Genomic DNA, 24471 nt, shown 5'->3' with positions numbered 1-24471 from the left:
AAACCCATCAAAGTTTGTGTACAAACCTTCGGATGGAGCTCAGAAATCTTCCCACCTCAGCTCTGCGACATGCTGATGCAGTATGTCGCATTAGCATGTGCCCGCAACTGTATCAATTTTGGCTTGTTAGGAAGCAGTGTCGGTGCCAGCCTCACAGCTACTGAATGAATGCAGGGAAGACCAGAGGTGGCAGCTCTGCAGTGAGTGACTCAGCTAGACAAAGGCGATGTATGGTCTTTCGGAGGGTGGGTGGGTGGAGGGGGGGTCCAGCAAATTTTGATCTTCCCCTTCTGTCTTTTTTTTTTTTTTACACTCTTGGTTTGTCAGGAGCTGTTTTGCCTCCTTTTTTTATCGTCTTACTATCAGATTTCATCTCCCCGCATTCATTCTCTCTTGTCTCTCCTTTTCATCTCTTTGTGTCCCTCCCAACCCCTCCCTCTTTTGTCCTTTTTCTTCATCCCTTCAAACCACTGATTCCTCACTGTGCAGAGCTTAAGACTTTGATGCAGGCTGTGTTTTGTCACAGAGTTGTAGAGATGCTGTTGCAAAGTATCCAGTCTTACAGACGGGCGGCAGAAAAGGATTGAAACAATCTTTTAATGCCTGTATGGAGCTGTTCCACCACTGGGCACATTGGGCTCATCTTCTCTCCCAGCCTCCCCTTATCTTCAGGATGACTAGGTGTGTATGCTGAATTACAATATGGTTGGGATACCTGCAACGAGCCACTCAGTGTTTTTTAATATGACAAGACGGAACAGTGAAATTTCTCCCTTGGTCACATGTTGGAGGCTTGAGGTTCATTCTGCAGTAGGGCAGTAAGCAGCAGTTTTAACTCCCAACTTTTGGCCTTCAGTGGGACATTTTTGTTCTTTCTTGCTGTAGAGAACAGTCACTGGAAAGTTGCACAAACAACAAGCACTCTTCTCTTTTAAATAATACAGCAGGAGTAATCCTGGAGGGTAAGGTAAGAGGGCAGAATAGATGACTGAGTAGCAGGGACAAGCCATGAAAAGAGCGGATGAGAGTGCAGGAAGACTATGAGAATAGAGAGGTGGTGGATGAGCAGAGCAAAAGAGAGCTGAAAGAAGAGAAAGAGGTCTGTTCTCCAGTGTGCTGATGCTGCTAAAAGACTGGCCTTTCTTTGTCATTTGTAAACCAGTATGACGTAGGTTCCTTCTAGTCTGCTCCCATGTGGTGCTGGTGTCATATAAATTATATGGCTCTCTGTCAATGCTTCTCAGGTCTATTGTGAGATAGAGGCCTCTGTGTGTGTGAGAGAGAGACAAGGTATGTGAGTGTTTGCGTACGTGTAGGAGAGAGGTTGGAATTTGATTCCTAGACTCAGGTTGCAGACAGTAGTGTTTGTGTGTGTGTGTGTGTACCTGCAGGGGGTGAAAATGTGAGTCTCCATGCCCTTAAGGTTCTGTGGGACCAAACTACACAATGGACACATAGAAAGAGGAGCCCTCCCACATGCAGGAAGTACACACAAACACACACGGTTCCCTTTACATTGGTGTCACCAGTGATGTCACTGGTCCTCTACTCATGACACAGGATAACCTGGCACCTTCAGGTGAGCTTGGCTGTAGCACACAGCTTCTAATTATATCCTCTGGCCTAGAGTCTTGTAGGTTAATGTATGCTCTAGTCTTGTCTGCATTACTCTTACTGTGCAAACTCAAAAGGCCAATTTGCAATTGCAAATTATTCTGGAATCTTCCAGTTCATTTTTGATTTCCAAGTCAATGGGTGCAGACCAACATGCCTCCAGACGCAAATAAATAGACCTACAACCAATCAGAGCAACGAAATGTGTGACGTAGCGCTGAGAGACGGGAAAATGTAAACAAACTACTTACCAAATCCTGTTGGAAGTAAGGCAAACACAGCTTTTTTATCAACAAAAGCTTTAAGTGCAGTTGTTTGTTCTTCTTTTAAAGAAAATATACCGCCTAGTTGCTTTAATACTGTCGCAATAGCAGATTCAACAGACCGCTCCACATCAGCGGCCAAATCAGATGATCTCATTCGTCAGTCATCATATCAAGCCCGCCCTATATTAGATAAATGGTTGTGATTGGCCCGTCCCAGGCCAGGCTGGTTGGAAATCTGTCTGAACGAGAGGGCGGACACACGTATCTGCCAGTGCAAATAAAAAACTTGTAGATTCGTCTGGTTCCCAGGCTACAAGACAAATGGCAGAAAGTGATGTCACTGGGCACTGTGAAACATTCTTATTTGGAAGAAACTATTTTGCCAAAACTAACTCTTTATTGAGAAATTGTTACATGGTGAAAATGTAACTTAGGCTAAGTCCTCTCATAGCTAAGCTAAGAAAAGTTGCCATATTTTTTTGTGTTTTACTGTGTTGTTTATGTCCACGTGCCAAACACCAGTTCCATATATCCCATCATCTAGAGCCAATGTGAGGAGTCCAAAAAAGGATGTCAGCTTGGGAATCTGTATCTCTGCTGGAGAACTGTGTTATCAGTGCTATTATGGACAATAACAGAGAAACCTGCAGGAAGGGGAATGGAAAAATGGCCTGCCTCACCTAAAACAACGTGGTATTTGACTTTTGTGCGCGTCATGGGCTATACATAAGGATCACAGTGTTTAGGTAGTTTGTAAGTGTACCTTGGACCTAAAGAGCTGAATCCAATAACAACAAGAGCTCACAAATAAAACTGGTGAAGCCAAACCTGCAGTGAGGGTGAACTGAGATCATCTGGCAGAGGCCCCCGTCTGCAAGAACTTCAGCTTCCACTTAAGGAATTGTTGTGTTTTTTCCTCTATTGAGGATGTTGCTACTCAGAGGTGTGGTTACAAGGTTGTTGGTGCCAACCTGAAGCCTTGTTTAGCCCAGAAGAATCATTTTGGGAGACAGAAGGAATACCACCTCTATGGTTGTGAGAGCAAAAAAATAGGTGTAGGAGAAGTTTGGAGAGGCCATGAAGAAGGACTCAGGAAAAGAAGGCAGGGCCTTGCCCAGGCTGTTCTCAGCAGAGATGGGGTAGAAGTGGAAGGAGGAAGGAAGGAGGAATTCTTAAATCCTTAGGTAGTCCAAAAGTTCTGCAGTACCAAGGCAATTTACGCCACAGATATACTGCCGAGCAGACGCATACATGGACAGCTGTGCATACCACAGAAGCATAGTAGCTCTGTTTATTCTACTTTCTGGAGTCTGTTTGTCCAACGTGTTGTGTTGTGACACATCTCTTATATATATACTTTATATATATATCTTTTATATCATCACTTAAATCACCTAATGTTTGTAGCTGTGAGATGGTGGGGATGTGTGTCAACAGTATTTTGAAGCTTTTGGACCAGTTTAGTGAGTGCAGACCTTTTCTTCTACTTTTCTGACAATTGGTTTGGTTAGATGCACCCTACTGAAAATGGGCCGAATGACCGAAGGTAGCAACCAACCAAGTGATTCCCCATTTGGAAAAAAAGTCTGGAGGGTATGCTCCAAATATTGGGGTCTCACACTTCTCAACCTCCCACAGAAAGCTTATACCTGGGTGCCGGAAAGGAGGCTCCAGAACAGCTGAATCTCTGAATTGACTGCAGGTGTGAATGTGTTGCTTGTGTGTTAGTGCTGTAAAAGGACTAGGACCTGCCTGTTGCCCAGTGCATGCTGGGATTGTGTCCTATAGCTCCCTGCAACCTGACAAGTCAGTGTATAAAACTGATGGATGGATGGATGGATGGATGGATGGATGATGGATGGATGGATGGATGGATATGGGTTGAAAGCAATGAAAGATAAAGCAATTAAAGGGAGACAGCTGAGTCTAGAGGATGAAGTGAAAATGGCCACGAATACAATTTGAAGTATACGTTCTCAGCTCGTTGTCGCACTTAGTGCTGTTTCTTTCCTCAGTTCAGACAGAATAAACAACAGCTCAAAGAATGAGCTCTGAAGGAAGAAGCAAAATCACAAGTGGCCCATTTAGTTGTTGTTATTTGTGGGAGACAAACTCAGACAAGACAAAAATAGGCTAAGGGCCCTGGTTAGAAGTCATCACATGATACAGTTTTCATCTCCCAGAGACAAAGAGAGAGAGACAGGTAAGAAGCAGAGCTGCACACAAAAACATTCACAAACAGATACTGGAAATATAGTCAGATAAAATAGGAAGTCGATATTATGGTATAGCAACTGATGAAAAAAATGGAGGGTACAAAGCAGGACGGAAACTGGGGATAAACAAAATGTGTCTAAAGGGCAACAAAGGAATGCTGACATAAACAAGACAACTGGTAAATAGAGGTAAAGAAGAAGAAGAGAGAACACTGCTTTAAAACTGAAAAAGAGCTGTCTTTAGCACACAACAAAGAAAAGGGAAGCATGAAGAAAAGACACAAAAAGGGGTGATGAAAAAAGACTGACTTGAAGAAAAAGAAGGAGGCAGAGATGGAAAGGAGATACAGGAAGCTATTTGAAGCTCAGCTTTGTTGAAACCATCAGCCATGGCAACCGGGCAGGGATGTTTACTAGTAGCTATGTGTGTCACACTGTCGCACACACTGACATATATATATATATATACACACCTTGTGGGAACACGTGCACAGACGCAAACACACACTTGCTCTCTAACATGAGTAAAGACCCACGCACACACTTACATACAGATAATGAGATGCTATGAGGTGAGACAGGCGCAGACCCACACAGGGCTCTGGTGATAATTACATTGAACATCGCTGTGCAAGTTGTGGTGATGTCAGCGGTGGCCTTTGTTTCAGTTGTGTTGTACACGAGTGTGTGTTTTATGTCTGGTGTGTGTGTCAAAGGCATAATGCGTCAGGAATACAATGTAATTTAGAGCTTTGGATCATCAAAGATTATGAGACAATTTCGAATATTATATTCAAATAATTAGATATTTCGGATATTGAATTGCAGTTAAAGCTAAATCCTTCCCCAACTAAGTAGTTTTTTATCTGCATATTATCAGGTCACATAGATGCAAAACAAGAGAAATCACTGAGATGTGGTGGCTTTAATATGTTGTGCATGCAGTCCATTTTACTCAGCAAACCTCCATATTGACTATGAACGTTTTAATTCAGGAAGAATGAGAGTATAGATGTTGTTTTGGTGTCGAGGCTAAAGGTTTCGTGTTGCTCCCTGCAAAGCATAATTTAAAGCCAGCGATAGTGAGAGAAGAATGAGATCAATGCGGCCCCCCTGTGGGGAACCATGAAGGAGTAAAGCCCACAGGTCGATGCCGGGGTGGTGGTGGGCCGTGACATGCATTGGCAGCTGCGGCGGCAGGTGGCAGCAAGCTGAGCAGCATCTTTTTTCTTTGTTCTTTCAGTATTTGATTTGACGGCAGTAATACGAGGGGAGTCTCGTCTCATAAATAAAACCGTAACTGGGAAAGCAGCTCATTCCCACATTCATACTGTATATTAATACTGTGGGTATTTAAAGGCAATCACTTGATTTACTCTGTGGTTACATTTACTTGGCTATTAAAAAGGACCTCCATTAAATTTCCTTCACATGCTTAATACACTATTTATTGGGATAGAAATAAAATTTTGAATAAGGTCTCTGTTCTACATGAAGCATTAAACACTATGCAGTAAAATCCTCTGGAGCAATTTTTCCAAACTAAATATGATGATACAACAAATACTGCTGACTAATACTTACCCAAAATCACAGTTTCCATTACATTTTACAGAGATTATGAAAATTTCAAAAGTAGAAAGTGTCTTTAATGCGTTTTTCTGAAATGCTGAAACATAGTGGGGTTTTCTTTTCATATTCTAACTACTGTCTAACTGTTGTCTACTAATATACTTTTAAATTTGAATATATTAACTGTGAAATAAAGGCTAGTGACACTCAAGCTGCCTACAAGTATAGTGTACAACTGTTCTGTTCTGTTCTGTTCTGTTCTGTTCTCTTCTCTTCTCTTCTTTCCTCTCCTCTTCTCTTCTCTTCTCTTCTCTTCTCTCTGTCTCTCTCTCAGCTCTCGCCTGCTTTGTTCACCATCCAGCCAATTAGTCATTCATGTCGATGATCATTTCCACAGCTCCTCTACCATCTAATCCCTCATCACAACACTCTCCCTGGTTTGTCTTCCACCAGACGAAATCCTACCCTCCTTCACTTTCACATGGCCAGCCAACATGGACTTCTAAAATATGGCTTAATTTATATTACCAAGTAATCCAGGTGCTCTGGGTGCACTTAAATCCAATTTCCTTCATTGTGCGTTATGCTTGCCTCAAGGATGATAATAAAGTTCATTGTGTTGTATGATATATGATTTTGACATATATTGTGTATATACAGTATATTTCAAGCCTTCAAGTGCTACATTTGCTCATACACGCTGAGGGAATTCACAGATTTAGGCACCAGGATGGTCTTGGAGTCTGAATTTTGTTTAAGCTGCTGCAATAACGAATATGAATAGCTTGAGACAGAATGAGTTTATGTGAATCCGGATTGGTATCTGTTAATTAGATCAAAAAATCAAATACATCAAAAACATTTTCTAAAAGGTGAATTAAGATATCTTTAGTCAGCTGTAGTTTTACTACAAAGCCATTACGCCCTCAAAGCCAGACATGTTGATAAAATGCTGTCAAGTCATTGCCTCAGGTATATTATGAATCCTTGAGCTTACATTAAGGTCACAGCTCATTGGTGGAATCAGGCGTACAAATCTGGTTGCTATGGAAATGTCTCTCACCTCAGTGCCTTGTCTCAGTTTTTTTTCTCTCTCATGTTAGTGTGTTTGAAGAAATTTCCCAGCTGAGGGGTATTTTAAGGCAGCACGTGTTTTTGTCTGTTATACTGTAGGATTGTAGGATATTTGGCCGAGTAATATTTCCTTTCATTGCCCGTCTTTGTTTCGAGATGAGTCGTCACCTGGCTTTAAGTGTGTGTGTGCATATGAGTTAGCTGAACTTTGAATCACACACAATCACACTCCATCTGTTTTTTTTGTTGTATTTTTTTGCCAGTAAGCAGGAGGTGATGCTCTCAGCTACAGACACAAGGTTTAATTGAACTCATAAGATACGCTAATGTTAATTTTGCCAACTCATAAATTGTTAGCAAAATGTTTATGTGATTCAGTTCAAACAGTAAAATGAATGCCATGGTAACATATTTATATTGTAGGAGTTAAAGCGTCAAGGGGGTAACGCTGCTCTTTCTCAAAACAATAAGCTCCAGCAAACACTTGACTGACAGTTGACCAGTGAATGATTAATGGTTTTATGTCAAGGTAGTAAGATTAATGAGAGAAGGTGAAGCCTAATTATCTACCTCTGTCTTGCTGGGTTTTAATCATTGTTTCCAACCTAAACTATACATTTGTCCAATATAAATCCCATTTGATCTATCAGCCAGTTAGTCTAACAAAAAGCTTTTCCTGTTCTGTCCATAGAAATTCTCTCAATCATTTCCTGAGCCCATACATGCGGTGAAAACTACCAGGTTTCAAAGCAAACAATGGCCAACCACACAGAGCCATGAGTCAAGTGCTTTCAACCCACTTGTTGCTGGGCAGTTTCACACGCTGTTTGATAGGAGGCACTTTGAATGGACTGGCAAAGTGGGCACCAGTGTAAAAACATATTTTGTATTCAGCTGCAGTTGTTTTCTGTTTGCTGAATGCTATTTGATACGCGCAGTCTCAAGTGTCAAGCTGCAAATCAGCCCGTAGTGCAGGGTTTTTTGAAACGCGCAGCACTTGATGTGTGTTGCTTTCAAAAGCGAAGGGATTGTGTTTCTCGATGCAGGCTAGAGTTGTTGCTTTAGTCCTTATCACTTCGTACCGCATGCTGCCGCTCAATGTAATCAGACCCCATGTAGGTACAACCAGCATGTACAGCGAGACAGACATGGCTGTTGTGACACAGACGGTGCTATAAAGGAAGTGGTCCGGTCATAGGAGAAGGGAAACCAATGTGATTCTTTTTGCATGTCATTGCCAAAGGAGGGGATTACTTTGCTGCTTGGCTATTATTTAAATAAAAAAAGACCTCACAGCTGTTGTTATAAGCAATTTAAACTGCTGCATAGCTGATGGAGCATGTTGAGTTTACAGTAGTCTAAGGTGAGATAGGCATGTAGTCCAAGGCTTATACAGTACATTTGTAGCCTTTAAAAAATTGATGATGCATTCTTTGACAGAAACAGATAAGAAATGTCTTACAGCAGCTTGTCACAAGATGAAGGCTATTAACTATCTAATCAGCTGTACAATCTTGTGTATTTTATTGCTTCAGATAGATTAAAGTTCCAGTTAGCCTTGGCTTGACTTGTAGTCAGAGTAAAGAGAAAAGTGACTGGATGAGGTTTTAAGAAAACAATATTTGAGACTCTTAGCTGAATTTCAAAATTCTAAAATCTCTCCCAAACTATATCCATGCTTAAATAAAAAAAAAAAGTTCAATATGAATAAGTGTTGATAAGTGTTGTTGAAGGATAGTTGCCATTGTCACTAAGAAAGCCGGATTGTTTAGCAGTTGTTGTGGTTGCCCATGCAAATATATTCTTTGGTTACTTGGGCTGGGGGATCAAAGGTCATTCATGAAATGTGACCTGTACGTGGTCCGCCAGACCTGAACTAAGGCAGAGAGTAGAAAGAGGAACAGGGTCAATTTCAGTGGGACAGGGACAGGCGGAGATGTGAAACGTGGCTCTGGACGCTCAGAGGAAAAGTAGCATGGAATAGATGGTGTGATCGACACTGGGTCAGAGGAATATAGGTGTTTTCATGTACTTTTTCATTTTGATTGCTGGTCTTAGCTTTTCAGAGAACTGGCCTTTCATTGCAGGAACTTGGAAAGGTTTTACCAGCGCTGCAAGAATTCTACTTTCACTTGAATGACCGAGGACAGAATGAGGATTGTTTTTTAAATTGGCTGGAAACCCCACTTTTTGACTCACCCTATTTACTGAAAACTGCTGACCTGCAGTACCTGAGAGGTGATTTGAATGAGCATGGAGTGTGATTTTCTGTTGCCAGGCTGAGTTACTGCCTGCTGCTTTATTGCAACTGTGAGCAGTTGTCAAGTGAGGGACACTGTGATAAACCTGGTGAATTTCTGAAAATGTCCTGTGACGGTCCACAGCGGGATTCCAGGATGTGACGCCTGTGTGTGTGTGCTACTACTTAAGAAGATTGCTTCAATAATACCAGTCTTACACTTTTATCATCGATGAATCAAATCAAGTAAGTTATTGAGTTGAGACTTTCAGAGAAAAATAAACAAACAAGAAACAAACTAACCAAGACTATGACGACAACGTCATCCAGTCTGGAAGTTCCCATCAGCCCTTTCTGCTATCGTCGTCACTCCTGGGTTTGGTATGTGAAGAAAAAGAAAAAGTGGGGACCCAGCTGTGTTGTTCTTTGATTTTGTGCCTATTTGAGTGCATGTGTGTTCATTATTTAGACTATTTAGCCTGTGCTGATATGTGTGTGTATGTATGTTTCTGCATATGAACATAATTGCTGTGTGAGGACGCAGTGTGTCATTCTCATTAGACTTATTCCTTTGTAGTGATAGCTCAGTGGTGTACCTTGTGTAGATCGCTGCTGGAAATTGCTGATAACACTTTTAGCAGCAAGAAAATCACCTCAGTGCAAAGGAAGAGAGCTGTGGTGTGAAAATTGCCCTCTCTACTCTCTCTCTCTCTCTCTCTCTCTCTCTCTCTCTCTCTCTCTCTCTCTCTCTTCTCCTCGTTAGCAAATCAAACATTTCCACCCATGTCAACTCACTAATGTACATCTGTAGTTTAATTACAGCAATTTATACATTTGTGTTTACAGTACCAAATGAATATCTACATCAAAGGATATGGCTGGCAATTTTCTATATATTTTGTTATAGTCAAGAAAACTCATGTGCAGAGCCAAACCAACAATTAATTGATCTACTTACAAGTATTGTATATGTCTCCAAAGCTTGATATATATGATTCCTCTGTTCCGTAGACCTCTGTTGTTGTCCAAAAACTATTAAAAACACATCAGTGATCCACACCGTTGCACTGGGTAACATCCTTCACCTCGAATATTATGGTCACGGCAGTTCCATATATTAATGACAGTGATCATAGTTTCAGTCTATGTAGAGTAGTTCCTTGTAAGCTAAGACTAAATTGTGAATTTCTCAAAGAACTTCAGTACAAAGTCAAGAGGTTGTGATATGTTGCACAACAAGCTAGCGAAGCTCTGTAAACAGAACTACGTTCCTGCGCATATGCAGTGACGTCTGCTGTCTGAAAACGTGATCGCTGTTATAAGTCTTTCTAGCCATTTCTAAACAAACCAGCTGAAGGAACCCAGTGCACAACAACAATACCGCAGACAACAATGGAGGTCTACATGACAGAGGAATAAGATATATTGTGAGCCTTATCCTTTAAATAACACATTTCAAAAGTGCTCTGTTAGACTGGATACAATGGTGTTCTGGGAAAGAAATTCAGTCCTGTACTTATCTGCTCAGACCGGCTCAGGGGGGCAGGCAGGAGGGCCCACCGGGATTTGTCCCAGTGTGCCCGATGGCCAGTACACCAGTGAATGGATATAAGCTTGTCTGAAATCTATAGTAAGTGGGTCTCTGCTTCTCAGGTTGTCTTAGAGAAATGTGATATTATAGACAAGACACACATTTCCTCTCAGGGGATGTCAGTGGCACCCAATCTAATTTTATGCAATTCTCTTTTCAATTTACTCTTGAATTTACTCTTTTTGATAATTATGCTAAACCTACCCTACAGCAAGTATAACTGCAATATGTCTGATCAACTGCCTAATTACTGCAGCTAATCACTTTCTCATGCACAGTACACTACTGTAGTATAGTACCATAGCTTGAAACTGTGTACTTTTGTTCAAAACCCTCAAGCTTGGGTTATACACCAGTTTGAAAAAGCACCACTCATGTGGAATCTGAACAACTGAATTGTGTGCAGAGCTGCCTGTCTAGTGAATTGGTGAACATTCGCTCTCATTCGTTCTCCTTGATCTATGAACCTGAAGTGAATCATTGTTTTGAACAACTTTGTGGATTACACTCCTACAGATCCTGTAACCTGACAGGTGGAGATGGACCAGATAAAAAGGTGTTACGTTTAGAGGTATAAAGGAAAGAGCCTGCGGGAGAAACCTTGGCACAAGTGGGCCTCGTTACTTGATTCCCTGTTCTTATGTCAGGATCAAGGCCTTTAACCCCAAACACGAGTTATCTACCACACGCATTTATGTCATTCATTTCACTTGCTGGGATAAATTATATTGTTAAAATTAATAGCACCATGCACAAGTAGACATAAACATTCCCAGATGATAGAGTATGATATAATGTGTGTTGTGTATTTGAAATGCAGCAATGACGTATGTGCTAGGTTTTCTAAACAGTAGTAGCTCTGAATAATTGAGTTTGACTGTTGAGGAAGTGAGGCAAACCTCTTTGTGTGAGTGAATGGTGTTTTTTATTTTGACAGAGCAGCACCAGATGTCACATGTACAGACCAAAATGTCACTGAGGCAGTAGATTATCAAATACAGACCAACCATTAACATACCATAAAAACTTCATAACCAGTTGATAAAACAATGTCATCACAAGGAATATTCCACAGCAGATGGATTTGGCCCAGTTGTCATGGAATTGTAAATGTCGAAATTTGCTGTTTCCAAGGTCAAGAATGAATTTTTAATCTCAAATTTTAAACCTGCAGTGCAGAACTTTTACATATAAATGAACATCCGTTACATTCAAGCCCTTGCCAAATAAGTTCACAGAATACTGATTAATCCTATCACAGCCAGGTAAATCTCTCTGTATTTCACAGTGTACCGGAGATTTTAATCTGGTGTCGGATTTGACCTTCCCGCGCTCCCTAGATGCTCTATGGGCAGAACATGTGCTCTGGAGACTTCCACCAGCTGAGTCGGCTGACTTCTGGTTAACTCTCTTACTTAAAAAGGGATAAATAGTGTGCGGCTCTTCTAGACTATACAAATGTTATCAGACCAAATAGATCAAATTCTGAAACGAGGGAAATGAGTCATTTCGCAGAGTTGTGTGACACTCAGAACAATTTATCTACCGTTTTACACCCGCAACAGTAGCAACAGAGTAGGCTACGGCATTGCCTATGACATAAGCACTACAGCTGTAAGACAACATGAACTTAAAGTGCGCCCTATAGTGACAGTAATCAGCAAGACAACATAATATATCTTTACTTTCCAAAACTGTTACAAATCACTGTTAAAAAATAATTATGTTTTATGATGCAACAATACTGTGGTTAAGGTCTGGTTAGGTTGCTTTGTTAGCACTTGTTGCAGGTCAGTGAAACATGTGGTGTGGGTAAAAGTTACTATGTCCTTAAAGGTAGGTGTTCTCTCATGGCTACAAAAACAACCACAAGGTTAAGGTTAGGGGACAATGGTGGTGACGGTTTTTAAGAAAGTTTCACAACTCGTGTTTGGAAATGTGACACTCGTGGTTGGAAATGGGAAATGAACAGCAGCCTCCTGTAGCAAAGTCCACTGTTGGGTTACATCCACCCCTTCTCCTCCAAATGAGGAAAATTTGTCAACATACTGTATACAGTATATGCCTTTTCAGCTGCGCCGCTGCTCCAGGTCATAATTACTATGGATGCTGGATGGCATCTGTCGCTCACACTGAACTATGCCGGTTTTGGGCAACTGATATTACAACCTATTGTGTCATTTTTCTTGGGAGGACAGTCTCCCTACAGCACAGCATAGCTTGACTTTAAGAACACTGATATAATTCTGCCCACTGAAACTCAATCTAAAAAGATTTTTGCCTTTTGGTGCAATAATATCATAATAATAAAGTAGTCTTCACTGTAGTTGGGGAGACTGTGAGCTGTGAGAAGGAAAATCTTATAAGAATCTTCTAAGACTCATTGGGCACCAATCTCATTGCACCAGTATCAATGTTCCTATAGTCAAGCTATGTTGGACTGTTAGTACTTTGTGATCGCTTTCTTTTAAGATTTTTGCTGGTGGTACAATTTTGATAGTGGTGTTACTTCTGCACTGCTTAAAATTCAGACATTCACAAAGAGTATGCCCCCTGGTTATCACAGCGTGAGCGCTGCTGACGTCAAATACGGTATGGTGTTGGCGCTGAGAAGAGTGCTACCCTCCGAACAGGGGATTAGGTTAATCACAGGGGAACTGGCTGCAGTGCCCTCTTTTTCAGAGAGGGGAATTAAATTTATACAGAGGGAGAGAGAGGGACGGGGGATGTTATGTTTTGGCAAAACCAACAAGACAGACACCCGTTGATCTCAAAATTCTCCCTCTATCTGAAAATCGAATGTGGCAGCTGGATGATAAGGGTTTATTATCTCTTTTCTGACCTTATCTGCCTCTGCTTCTCTTCTGAAAACTATGAGTAATACTGTATGTCAAGTGGATGAAAGAAGTGATCCTCACCCTAAAGTTAGACCTCATAGATCTGTATTTGTGTGTTTGTGCTGCTTCCCTTTCACTCATCAACATAGCAACTCAATAATTGCCTCACCTGTGAATTGAACATACGTGAACATGAAAATGGACAAATTCAAACTGTTTGATGTGATCTACTGAGCAGTAAAAGGGTTAACCTTGGCAACAATAAAAATACACCTGCACTCAAACATATCAGGGTCACTTCATCACTGTGCTGAAATCACTGTCACCAACACTATGAAAGTGACATGTGGACAGGAGAGTTTTCCCATAAAGGGTCCTCCCCAACAGCACTACACTACCAAGTGTCACTACGCATGAAATCATATCAGTGTAGGACACTCCTTAGTAAGTGTGAAGTTATACATATAAATGCTTAAACTGTGGGATGCCCTGCCACCAGAAGCAGGAAGAAAGCAGCTGTCACCTTAGCTACTGATAGGTACCTTAGCTTATTTGTTGTATTGACTGCTGTTTTGCTGTTCCTGCAAATGCACTAGATTACCAAAGCACTGGGCATATGTTATAATATATTATTTGTATGTGTGTTTAAGTCAAGTCAACTTGGGGACATAGTTGTTTTTCAGCTCAGCTTTTAGTTCAGTTTCAGTACATGATTTTGTCTGAGGTCAATGTGAAAAGGCAATATGAGGAAAAAACAACAGATGTTTTACGCTCATTGTCCTTTGATTACTTCAGTTCAGAGACAGCAAGTAAGCACTGAATCATACTCACTGTTGGCAATTTTTATAGTCCAATTTCAATATTTGCTCATTTGGATAGATGTCAAACTGTAAACTCTCTGTAAGAACATACTGAAGAGGGTGTTGTGGCTTGATTTAAATTACAAAGTTCAAAGCTTCTGAATTTCCCCCTACAATACCGCATACAACAACTGTTTCTCAGTCTAAAAAGAGATCCATGCATATGCATATGTGTTTCATATGCAAAATATTGGGAATTACCAAGTCAAGTCAATTTAAGTCAAAGGAAACTGGACGTGCAGTTCGCAGCTCTTAAAGTCACATTGACATTCATCCAAGCTCCCATCAGGCAGAAACTGATGAGAGCCCCAGGCATTTCATGTCACATCTTGATGCCCATAAGGGTCAAAAATGAGTTGTTAAGATTGCATGGAAGTCACAGGAACACATTGAAGTCGGGGCTGCTTGAATTAATTTTCCTTCCTCTATTGCATCATAACACTTGCAGCTCAGAGTCCTGTTTTCCATTATTTTTAGTATATTTAGGAAGGATATCATTATGGTATTAAAGTACAAAAAGGGATTTTTTGGAATTGGTGAATCAATCCTGAATCAGAGAGCATTAAAATTCTTCTCATGGATCTATTTTTTTTTTTTACCATCCCTTAAAAGTACTTACTATCTTTCATACTTTCCTTCCTTTTGTCTGCCTCTGTATTGAAAAATTTGTCTTTCTATCAGCTTGTTTCTCTGAACTCTGAACTTCTCTGAACTGTCTATCAGCCTCTTCTCTCTCTTTTTAGAATTTATTTTTAAATAGCTCTTAGGGATCATGCCTGTTGTTTGATCCTGATTTAATATGATTGCGTGTGTGTTCGTACGAGAGAGACAGCTTTCATGTCAAAGGTGATGTTGCGCTTGTCAGACTGCAAATAGAATATCAGATATATTTGACAGAACCTTTCTTTTTGGTACACTGAGACAAAACACATTTTCCTCAAAAAATGGGGTTTTTTTTTTTGGTTGCCTCATCTGCAGTGTGATATCGATCCAAATCACATGAATGAGTCAGAGGAGTGGGCTGTCAGCGACAATTTAACAGGTTACTCTTAAGCCATCAAATGGATTCCTGATCAATGTTTAATTATGGATCTGTGCTGCTGTGTGAAACCCTGTTAAAGCTACAGATCGAAAAAATTCTAAAAGGTGTCGTTACGAATGTCCAAGCTTTCGTTAAAATCATGTTCTTTTTTTCAAATTACAGTCATACAATATCTCTCCAAACTGTGTTATATTATATAATAAATGATAAAAAATACAAGAAATGAATCAAAAATGGGATTCCAGTTGAATAAAAGAGGCTAATTTGAGCAACTCACATCAACATTCATCAATAAATGCAAGTTAGAAATTCATCGACCAAGCTTTCATCATAGAGACAGTTCCTAGAGAGTTTCCCAGACATGTTAACTTGGTTATTCAGAGCATACCCTTCTATCATCCTAATTCACAAATACAGGTTTTGGATTGTGGGGTCACAGACTCTCATCTCAAGAGCTTAGAAGCATTATAACTGCCATTTTAATTCAACCTAGAAATAACATTTGAAGAAACTATGCTCATGTCCTGTGTAATGCCAGCCCTGAGTGCTTTCCATAGGGCATGGCTCATCTGGTGGCACATCTTGCATGCCACATCCTGTAAATGTGAGTTTCAACTCGAGGGAATATAATAGTTACACACTGCCATCTTGTGGATGCAGGCATGCAGAACTAGTTTCATTTTCTGTGAAATGAAACAGTGCCCTCTGACATTCATAGAGGGGTACTGCCTCATTTTTCCTCAGCATGATGGTATACGCTCTATGGTTTTACCCATCAACCGTGGTGACTATCTGCTGCTTATAGTAATGTGATGTGAGTAGTTGTGAGAATAGTCAGAGAATAGTTTGTGCAGATGCCCCACCCAAGAGTGAATAGTTTCACTGGGTGGCTTGCATCTACTGGTTTTACAATAAACATACCTCTTATGCACTATGGTACAGTAGGTTTTGTTTATTACAGTACAACTGGGTCTTGGCATATGTTCATTTCACATCTGATTAATTTCAAAAGAATGAACAAATGAGATAAGCCTTATAAACAAAATCAGTCTTGTCGTTCGTGTCGTGTTGTTCACTATTTATCCAACAGTTTCCCAGAGACGCTGGATAACTGTGTCGAATAAATCTAAATTTTAACTGTAAATGTAAAAACGTACATGTGCTTTAAATGAGTAGTTATGTTGATTTTATAGTTTTGGGGTCTATTTTTCAGTCTAGTTTTACAGAGCTCAAAACAGAGGTCTCTCTATTCCCAGCATGATTTGATTGTCACTAAATTATATAAGACCACAGAATAAGATTAAACAAAGGGGGCCTTATTGTTTTAATTTTTTGGCTAAGCTAAGCTTTGAATGATTAATTTAATATGACAGATAACCCTTATATATGAATTTAGTCGTAATAAAATAAAGTCTGAACAAAAGAAAGAGCGTCTTTGATTTGTAAGAAACTCCAACTGTCTGGTGGACTCCTAAAGCAGCCATGATCAATTTTAAGGCATTGTCTTCACTATTTGCAGCCGTTACCACAGTGTAACATAGATGGTTATCATTACAGTGTGAGAAGGGGCTCTCGCTATATCTTCTTCTTCTATGGTTAACCCTCGGGAAGTCATTAAGGAGGAATGCCATTGCCTTGTCGTGCAGGATACAGCCCCGTGGCTACCACATTTTCCGCTTCTCCCGTTTCTCATCTGTGTGTGTCATCTATGTTGTCTGTATGTGTTCAGTGGGGCGAACTGCAGTGTGGGAACCTAGTAGTGATTCATTTGGTTTCTTTGATAATACTACTCCCTTTATGTGCTGTGTTTAAGTACCTGTGTCATGTTTCTGAATCATTTCAAATAAACGATGAGGAAGCTTACTTGTCCTGTCCTGTTTTGACAGTGCTTATAAGAAACTCCTCCAGTCGTCATTCAAGGATTTCCTGTCGTTTCATGACCACTGTTAAAGGAAGTTAGTGTGAGTAAGAGGAGAGAATACTCTCACGCAGCCAGTGTCACGTTTATTTCAAACTAGGCCTGCAACTAACGATTATTTTCATTATCAATTCATGTAACCATTTTTTTTTGATTAAACATTGAATTATTTAGTCTATGCCATGTCACAAAATAGGGAGAAAAATCCCCATCGCAACTTCCCAGAGCCTAAGATGACATCTTCAGAGCGTAAGATGACATCTTCAGCAGTCCAAAACCCAAAGATATTCAGTTTACAATGATATAAAGAAAAGGTTGGAACTAGAGAACGTTGGCATTTTTTTTCACAGTTTTTGCTTGAACAATGACTGAAACAATAAATGGATTATCAACATATTTGACTCTCTGTTGATTGACTAATCGATTAAGCATCCAGAATCGTTTCATCTCTATTACAAACATTTCAAATTTAGATTGTATATGTTCATTTTGAGTAAAAAGAAATACAAACATGAGCCGACGTTTGTTGTGTCAGTCCTTATCAGTTACCATTGTGGTAATTAATCCTTGAATATATGCAGATTAGTCACTGCAGTTATAATCTCCATACCTGGGAGTCAAACCATTATCATTAAATGGAGACAAATTCCCTCTTTTTCAATCGAATGTATTCAAACATGTTCTCACTCTTAAGGACAACATCCTCAGATGTGATTTAAAGCTCTGATAAGCTAGTTAGTGGCTAGAGTTAGTGGTTATAGCTTAGATTATTATACATACTGTTCCCAAAGGTTAAGAATGACCATCCATGTCCATACAAATGATCACTGAGTATAATATTAAAATGTATTAAACATATGTTTAAAAAATGAAAAAAAAAATAACAATGCTGTTTCTTCATGTTATTTTTTACTGCCTGGGACATAAGCTATCTCAATTCACATGATGATTGAAGTGATTGAAGTGTGTGCTTGTTGACCTCTTGTTGTCATAGTTACCTGGTCAATATTCCTCCCAGTGACAACCAGTGGTGTAAGTAAAAACAAAATGTTGAATAAGATTAATTAAAGACTCATTTTGTCTGCAGTAGTCTACAGTGGTGGCAATATAAAATATAATACTACATTGATGTTCTCAGTTATTTTCTCATGGGACTGCAATGTAATAAATTGTTTATAACACACTATAGTGTAGTTATATGCAGATATTTTAAGCATTAATTAATGTACAGTATTTGTCAGGAATTAGAACTATCTATGAAAACATGTTTTATATTATTACAACTGTGTTTCATATTTTCATTCATTATTTGTTGCCTGCAGGAGGAGTTATAGTTTTTGACAAATACATAATAAATACTTATGTCTGCTTACAACTACATTATAGTGTGTTATAAACATTTCTTCAATATTTATATACTGACTATAAATGCTAAATAGGGCGACTTAAAGTGTTACTGCAATGTTTAATTGCAGTAGAAAAGATGTTTCAAGTATAAGTATAATAGATGCCTTGATTATATCCTACAGCCACAAATCAAGAGTCTTTGTCTTCTGTTCTATTTGGTTTTAAACAGAAAACCCTTCTTACTTGGAAACTGGACAACACCCTGTATTTCAGATTACGTTGCCCCACGAAAAGCCATACAATAGCTTCAAATTGAACATATTGACTGTACTGCACTGTACAGTGTCATCAGGCACTGTGGCCCCCTGCGAGAGTGCCAGATGCCACCTCTTTCTCACACAGACACACACTTACAGTTAAGGTAGACCAGCTTGCCAGAATAACAGCGAATTGAAACACACAATTTTGCTATTAAGTGTTAAGTGGATTTTTTAATCCAGTGCAAACAGTGAAAATGTCAGCCTTTTTATTTTTCATACATTTTTCAATATTTACTTTACCGTGTAAGAGTTCAGCAATTACACATATAGATACTGTATCTTTTCAGTAGCTGTGTGTGTAGCTGATGTGTTTTTTTTTTTTTGCATATTTTCCGTAAACACTGACATACTATAATCTAACAAGGCTGTGAGTGATAGTGATGGATGGATCGCGACTCCACTCCAGTGATTCCACTCCAGAACTTGGATACTCCTCCTTACTCTGCTGGGCTGCACTGAAGGGAACAGAGCTCAATACACACACACACACACACACACACACACACACACACACACTTACTATATACACACATAGAGACACACAAACACACACACACACCATGGGGAGGAAGTATAGCCTGACGAAGAGTCCACAAAGAGAGCACACACACACAGAGAGAGAGAGAGAGAGAGAGAGAGAGTGGAGAGTGTCAGAGTGTGAACAAGGGCTTCATGAGTTCCGTGATGTGACGTATTGACGGCTGCTTATGTTGTTGTGTGTGACGTGAGATCAAATGCGTGGATCAAGGTGTTTGGATATCTGTGCTGCTTTTTATTTGTGCCAAGGAGGGGAATGGCTGATGGATAATCTGCTGAGTAACTTTTTAAAGAGAGGTTTTATAGGTAACAGCCATGTAAATGAACGACAGTGTGGCTTGAATGAATGATGCATGAAGAGCTTAACTATTTCCAGGAGGTGAATGTGCGTGTGACGCTTATTTTGTATTAACTGTTAGAATAATAAGGATTTTCATTCGTACTGTTAAATGTGTGAGCGGTGTGTCTGTTGCTACTGTGCGGTTATCACTGATGGTGCTCACTTGTCGGATGTGTGTATGACAGTGTGTGATATTCATATGTAGGTCTGGGTGTGTGTGTGTATGTGTGTCAAATGCTGCACTTCTGATACTAACACTCAGGCTGTGCTCTAGTTGGTGTGTTTGTGGTTACACATGTGATGGTATGCGTCGGGTCGTGTGTGCATGAGTAAATGTGCCTGTGTGTGTCGGGGCAATGTACCGGCGTTCACCCTGTGCCAGAGGAAGGGTTCACTTTGACTTCAGTGAGGAAGTCATCAGGAAACTCCATGCCGCCAACCATGGCCATGCTCACAGGTTAGGACGCACATTCATGCTGTCTCACGCTTAAAGATTCCTGTGCTTTTGTCTTTGTCCTTGCCATGTTTTCTGTTTTGAAGTTGTCATTTACAGCTTCTTACTTCACTCTGACTCTGTCTAATTGCTGATCTAATTTCTTCCATTTTAAAGTTGTCTCACAGTATTTCAAAATAGTCTTCACGAAATTGTTCATAGTGTTTGTAGTACTATATTTCTCTCTTTACTCCTGCCCTTTCTGTGTGTGTATCCAGTACACAGCCTGCAGCGTCTTACTTCCTATTTCCCATACAATAGGCAATCTTCTGGTGCATTTCTCATCATTACAGTAATCTTAGCTGGAATGTGGTTATGTTCACTGTCACATGTTTGGGTGAGAAAATCCAACTTCAGTTTTTTTGTAGGGCAATGTTTTCAATAGGTTGCTGTGCTCTGTTTGTTCGATATGAGTCAAGTAGTTTGCCATGCAAATGAGTCTGAAATTATTGGGATGAATTTGCTTAATATTGTGGCTTTGTTTTTAGCCACAGTGTAAATATAGTCTGGACTGTGAGACGCAATGACAACCAGACAACCCGAAGGATATATCCAAAAAAAAAAAAAAAAAAAAATCATGACATTGAAGGGTCTCCGATCGTCTCAGCCTTTAGCCACTCAAGTTTGATTTTGTTGCTAAGCGGGAATTCTTGTCTGACCATATTAGTTTAAATTTTTTGAGCCCCGAAAAAATCATTAAGGGTCATTACTGTGCATGCCTACCGGAGCAAGCACATTTAACTAAAACAGTCCCGTCCATCGTGAGGTTCAGGGTTTTTAAGATAAATCTGAGGAGTTGCAAGATAATTAACAAGATAGGAAAGAATAAGAAAAATCATTTCTGCTCCACAAAATTATGTATACTTTTGTAGACTGGGTGCAAATCTTTGCTTTTCTTTGTTGAAATGCTGGAATTGTTTTTGTGTCTTTAGGACTTTACAACGTATTAAATTGAAAGAATTTGAGAAGGGAACATCACATTTTGGTTGAACTCAGATATGCACTACGCAGCCTGGGACTAGGGGTGTAGTTAAAGCATGGCTGGTCTATAAAAGGTCTCAAGACAATAAGCTTAGAAAGCAGTGATTTCCCTTTTGTTTAAAATGTCAGTTTAACCAAATTACCCCAGAATTTTTCACTTATCCCAGAAGTATCAGAACATTGTCAAACCAAAACATAATGCATGGTTCAACACAATAAATAGGAATTTGTCCAGGGAAACGGTCTAAGAATGAAATTTAATTACTGTGGTGCTATTTCTGCACCATTGTGCTCTTTGAGAAATATTTTTGGTGTTATCATCTTTAATCTCTTCTAATCCCCTTCTAACATAGACCCATTTTCCTCTTTTTTTAGGGAGGACAGGGGATCTTTAGGGGGAGATAGCATGTCAACAGTATATGTCCTGTAGAAGTGGTATACATCATCTGAAAGCAGGGAACCCAAAGTCTCATTTGAGATGCAGCTGAGCACTGTGTCAAGTTTTTCTAGTCATAAATCTGTAATAAATATTCTGAAAGTTTAAGGGCTTAGAATATTATGATGGAAGTATATGATGGCCATTCCCATGCTCACTTATGTCTCACAATTTTTTGGTTGATACCATTTGTTACACAAACAAAAAAGACAAATAAATAAAAGTTATAAAATAACTTTGTATATCTGACTGAAGAATTGCATTTTTTGGCGACTGGTGGGGCGCACTTCTGTTCTGGAAATTTCTCAGAAACCCCCTTATTGTCAATATACAGAGGAAATCTTCTGAATGTCTTTAGTTTGTGGTTGTAAAGTCATGAGGCTTTGATTATTCCAGAGGTCACAATAGGTCATTTTATACAGTGAGATCAAGTTTCAAAAAACGGTCTCACTACAGTGAAATGGCTACTATGGGGACTAAAATCATCACACATGAATACAATTGGGCTCATTGAATCCGCAAGAGTTTCAGTTTTCCAGTCATAATTGATGCAGTTCCAAGACTGTTTAGGGACCCCAGTATGCAGAAATATTCAAATACACCATTTCTAGAATTGGCGAAAATAACAAACATTTATATTGTATGCAAAAATTGGCATGGTTTTTGCCTAAAACTGCATGGGATTAGCATAAAGTGGGTATGTCTGTAAAGGAGAAATTTTTGGGTACCCATAGAACCCATTTTCATTCAGATATCTTGAGGTGAAAGGTCAGAGTACCCCTTTGAAAATGGCCGTGCTAGTTTTTCCCTTGCCAAAATGGAGCCTAACTTTGGAGCGCTATTTAGCCCCCCGACAAGCTATCATGACATGGTTGGTATCAGTGTATGCCTTAGGTCTTCTAGTTTCATATGATACCATCATATGAATCTTCACTGTATCTTTAAAACTGAACCCACTAAAGCATTTGAAAGCAATGTCAGTCGAGGACGCTGGTGTCCTTGGGGAGTTTAAGAGGTTAAAAGAGCTTACCATGCCATCATTGGAAAGCAAACATCAGGGGAGGGAATAAGATGGGAGAGAGTGAGAGTTGTGGGAGACTGGATGGGATGAGGACATGACATTGATGCCTTGTCCAACATTTAAACTGACATCAGATTCTAAGCTTAGCCAGCTGAAAATCCAGGATGCTGCATAGCAGTTTTATTTAAAAGTTCAGCATGAACTTCTCTGGTGACACCGCGTAATGAACTAGAAACCCAGGAGCAAGGATAAATACTCTCCATAGGGGGACAGACATTATAGGAGTTAACTGATTATCATACCATTGTTTTATAAAATTCACCTGAAATTTGAATCTCAAAATATTTTCCTCAAAGTAATTAAGTTAAATCAAAAATGCATTTTCAACTCTTTCAAACTCTTTTTCCTGCATCAGTAATCCTGTATTCATTAAGTTTGTGCCATGACTTGAACTTTTATCAGAAAAGTAACAACTGCCCTCAGGAGAGATATTTATAGATGAAGATGAAAATCAACCTCCAGCTATTTATTTTGCTCCTGAAGTGAGATGCAAGCGCTGTGGTGCATCTTATCTCACCTGCATAATCTAACTTTACTATTTGATCAGTTGTGATAAGACATACAGACATATAGTCATATTTGGTATACAACTATAAATTGCAATTACTATTGTAAGCTGAGAATGTTTTGATAAAGTTTTGATTCAATTCCAAAAATTGAGGATGAAACAACAAATAGTCAGAGATGACCAACAGCTATGCATGATGATTGCAGACTGATTTTGAGCCAGCAAAGAAATAATCCAGTGTGATAAAGTAGGCTGGGTCTCACAGGAGGACTGTGGGTATTTTGGCTCAGCCGGAGACGCATCGCACTGATGGCTTGGAGTGTTGCAAGGTTTAGGGGACATCATACAAGAGAATAGAGCACAACAAGAAAAACGATCAAATGAATACAACAAAAAAACTGAAATAATGCCTTCAAAATGTCTTGACACTACAACGACACCATCAAGTAACAGCATATAAGTTTATGGAGCAACTTCTCCAATGATTTTAACAACACGCATAAACATACGGTACTAGTCAAATGTTTGTACACACCTTTCCATTCATTTGGGTGAGGAAGCGTGTCCAAACTTTTGACAGGTACTGTATATACATTAAAACCAAATAGCCCTGATTATGAAATCTAGTGTGAAACTCTTTTTTTTTTGTAACCATTGGAGGCTGTTGATGCCTGGAGACATTGGGCATCCACCTCAGGCTGGGTGTGTTCCACCTCTGTGAATGAGGGTTTCCTGTGGAAAGTACTGGAGTATACTGAAGAAAGCAGAAGTGTACAGATGGTATACTGTACTGTGCTGCATGTTTGACTCATTAGACAGGTACATGTATGAGACACACATGAGCACCGGGGATAATTACTCCATGACTGCTTCCTCACACTTGTGTGTTGCCTGCATGTGTTTGTGAAAGTGTGTGCTTTTGTTTGAACATACTGCAGCCTACAGCGTATTTACACACATGCAGCTGTCCTGTGCCATTTAAGGTATGGTTGTGTGCATAAATTATGAGCCTATAAGAGTCCTAGGGTGCATTTCTCACATGTACAGCTAACACAGATAATCTCCCACAGAGATGGGCTTAACCAAATATTTGGACAGTGACCCGGATTCCTGTTGCACAATAACAAGGATCACAGCTCCCTTGCCTGTGTCCCTTTTTTATTTTTTTTTATTTTCAGCTTTTCCTACTTGCGGGGACA

The 24471-nt window shown here is 39.7% G+C and overlaps 1 protein-coding gene across 3 annotated transcripts in view; it reads left to right on the top strand.

Annotated features, from left to right (window-relative positions):
* pde4ba (phosphodiesterase 4B, cAMP-specific a) overlaps window positions 1-24471 on the top strand; it is a 190718-nt gene that overhangs the window by 90171 nt on the left and 76076 nt on the right. The window contains exon 1 of one of the 3 annotated variants that reach the window (XM_067596453.1): window positions 19536-20230. The exons of the other annotated variants lie outside the window; for them this stretch is intronic. Within the exon in view, the coding sequence (XP_067452554.1) occupies window positions 20130-20230 (101 nt within the window). The 5' untranslated portion in view covers window positions 19536-20129. Of the gene's footprint in view, window positions 1-19535; window positions 20231-24471 lie in introns of those variants that run through there. 3 annotated transcript variants of the gene reach the window in all.

This window comes from Thunnus thynnus, chromosome 8, assembly GCF_963924715.1.
Source record: "Thunnus thynnus chromosome 8, fThuThy2.1, whole genome shotgun sequence".
In the NCBI taxonomy this organism is placed as follows: domain Eukaryota; kingdom Metazoa; phylum Chordata; class Actinopteri; order Scombriformes; family Scombridae; genus Thunnus; species Thunnus thynnus.
The sequence above is the reverse complement of the archived record's forward strand: the minus strand, read 5'-3'. Positions and strand labels throughout refer to the sequence as shown.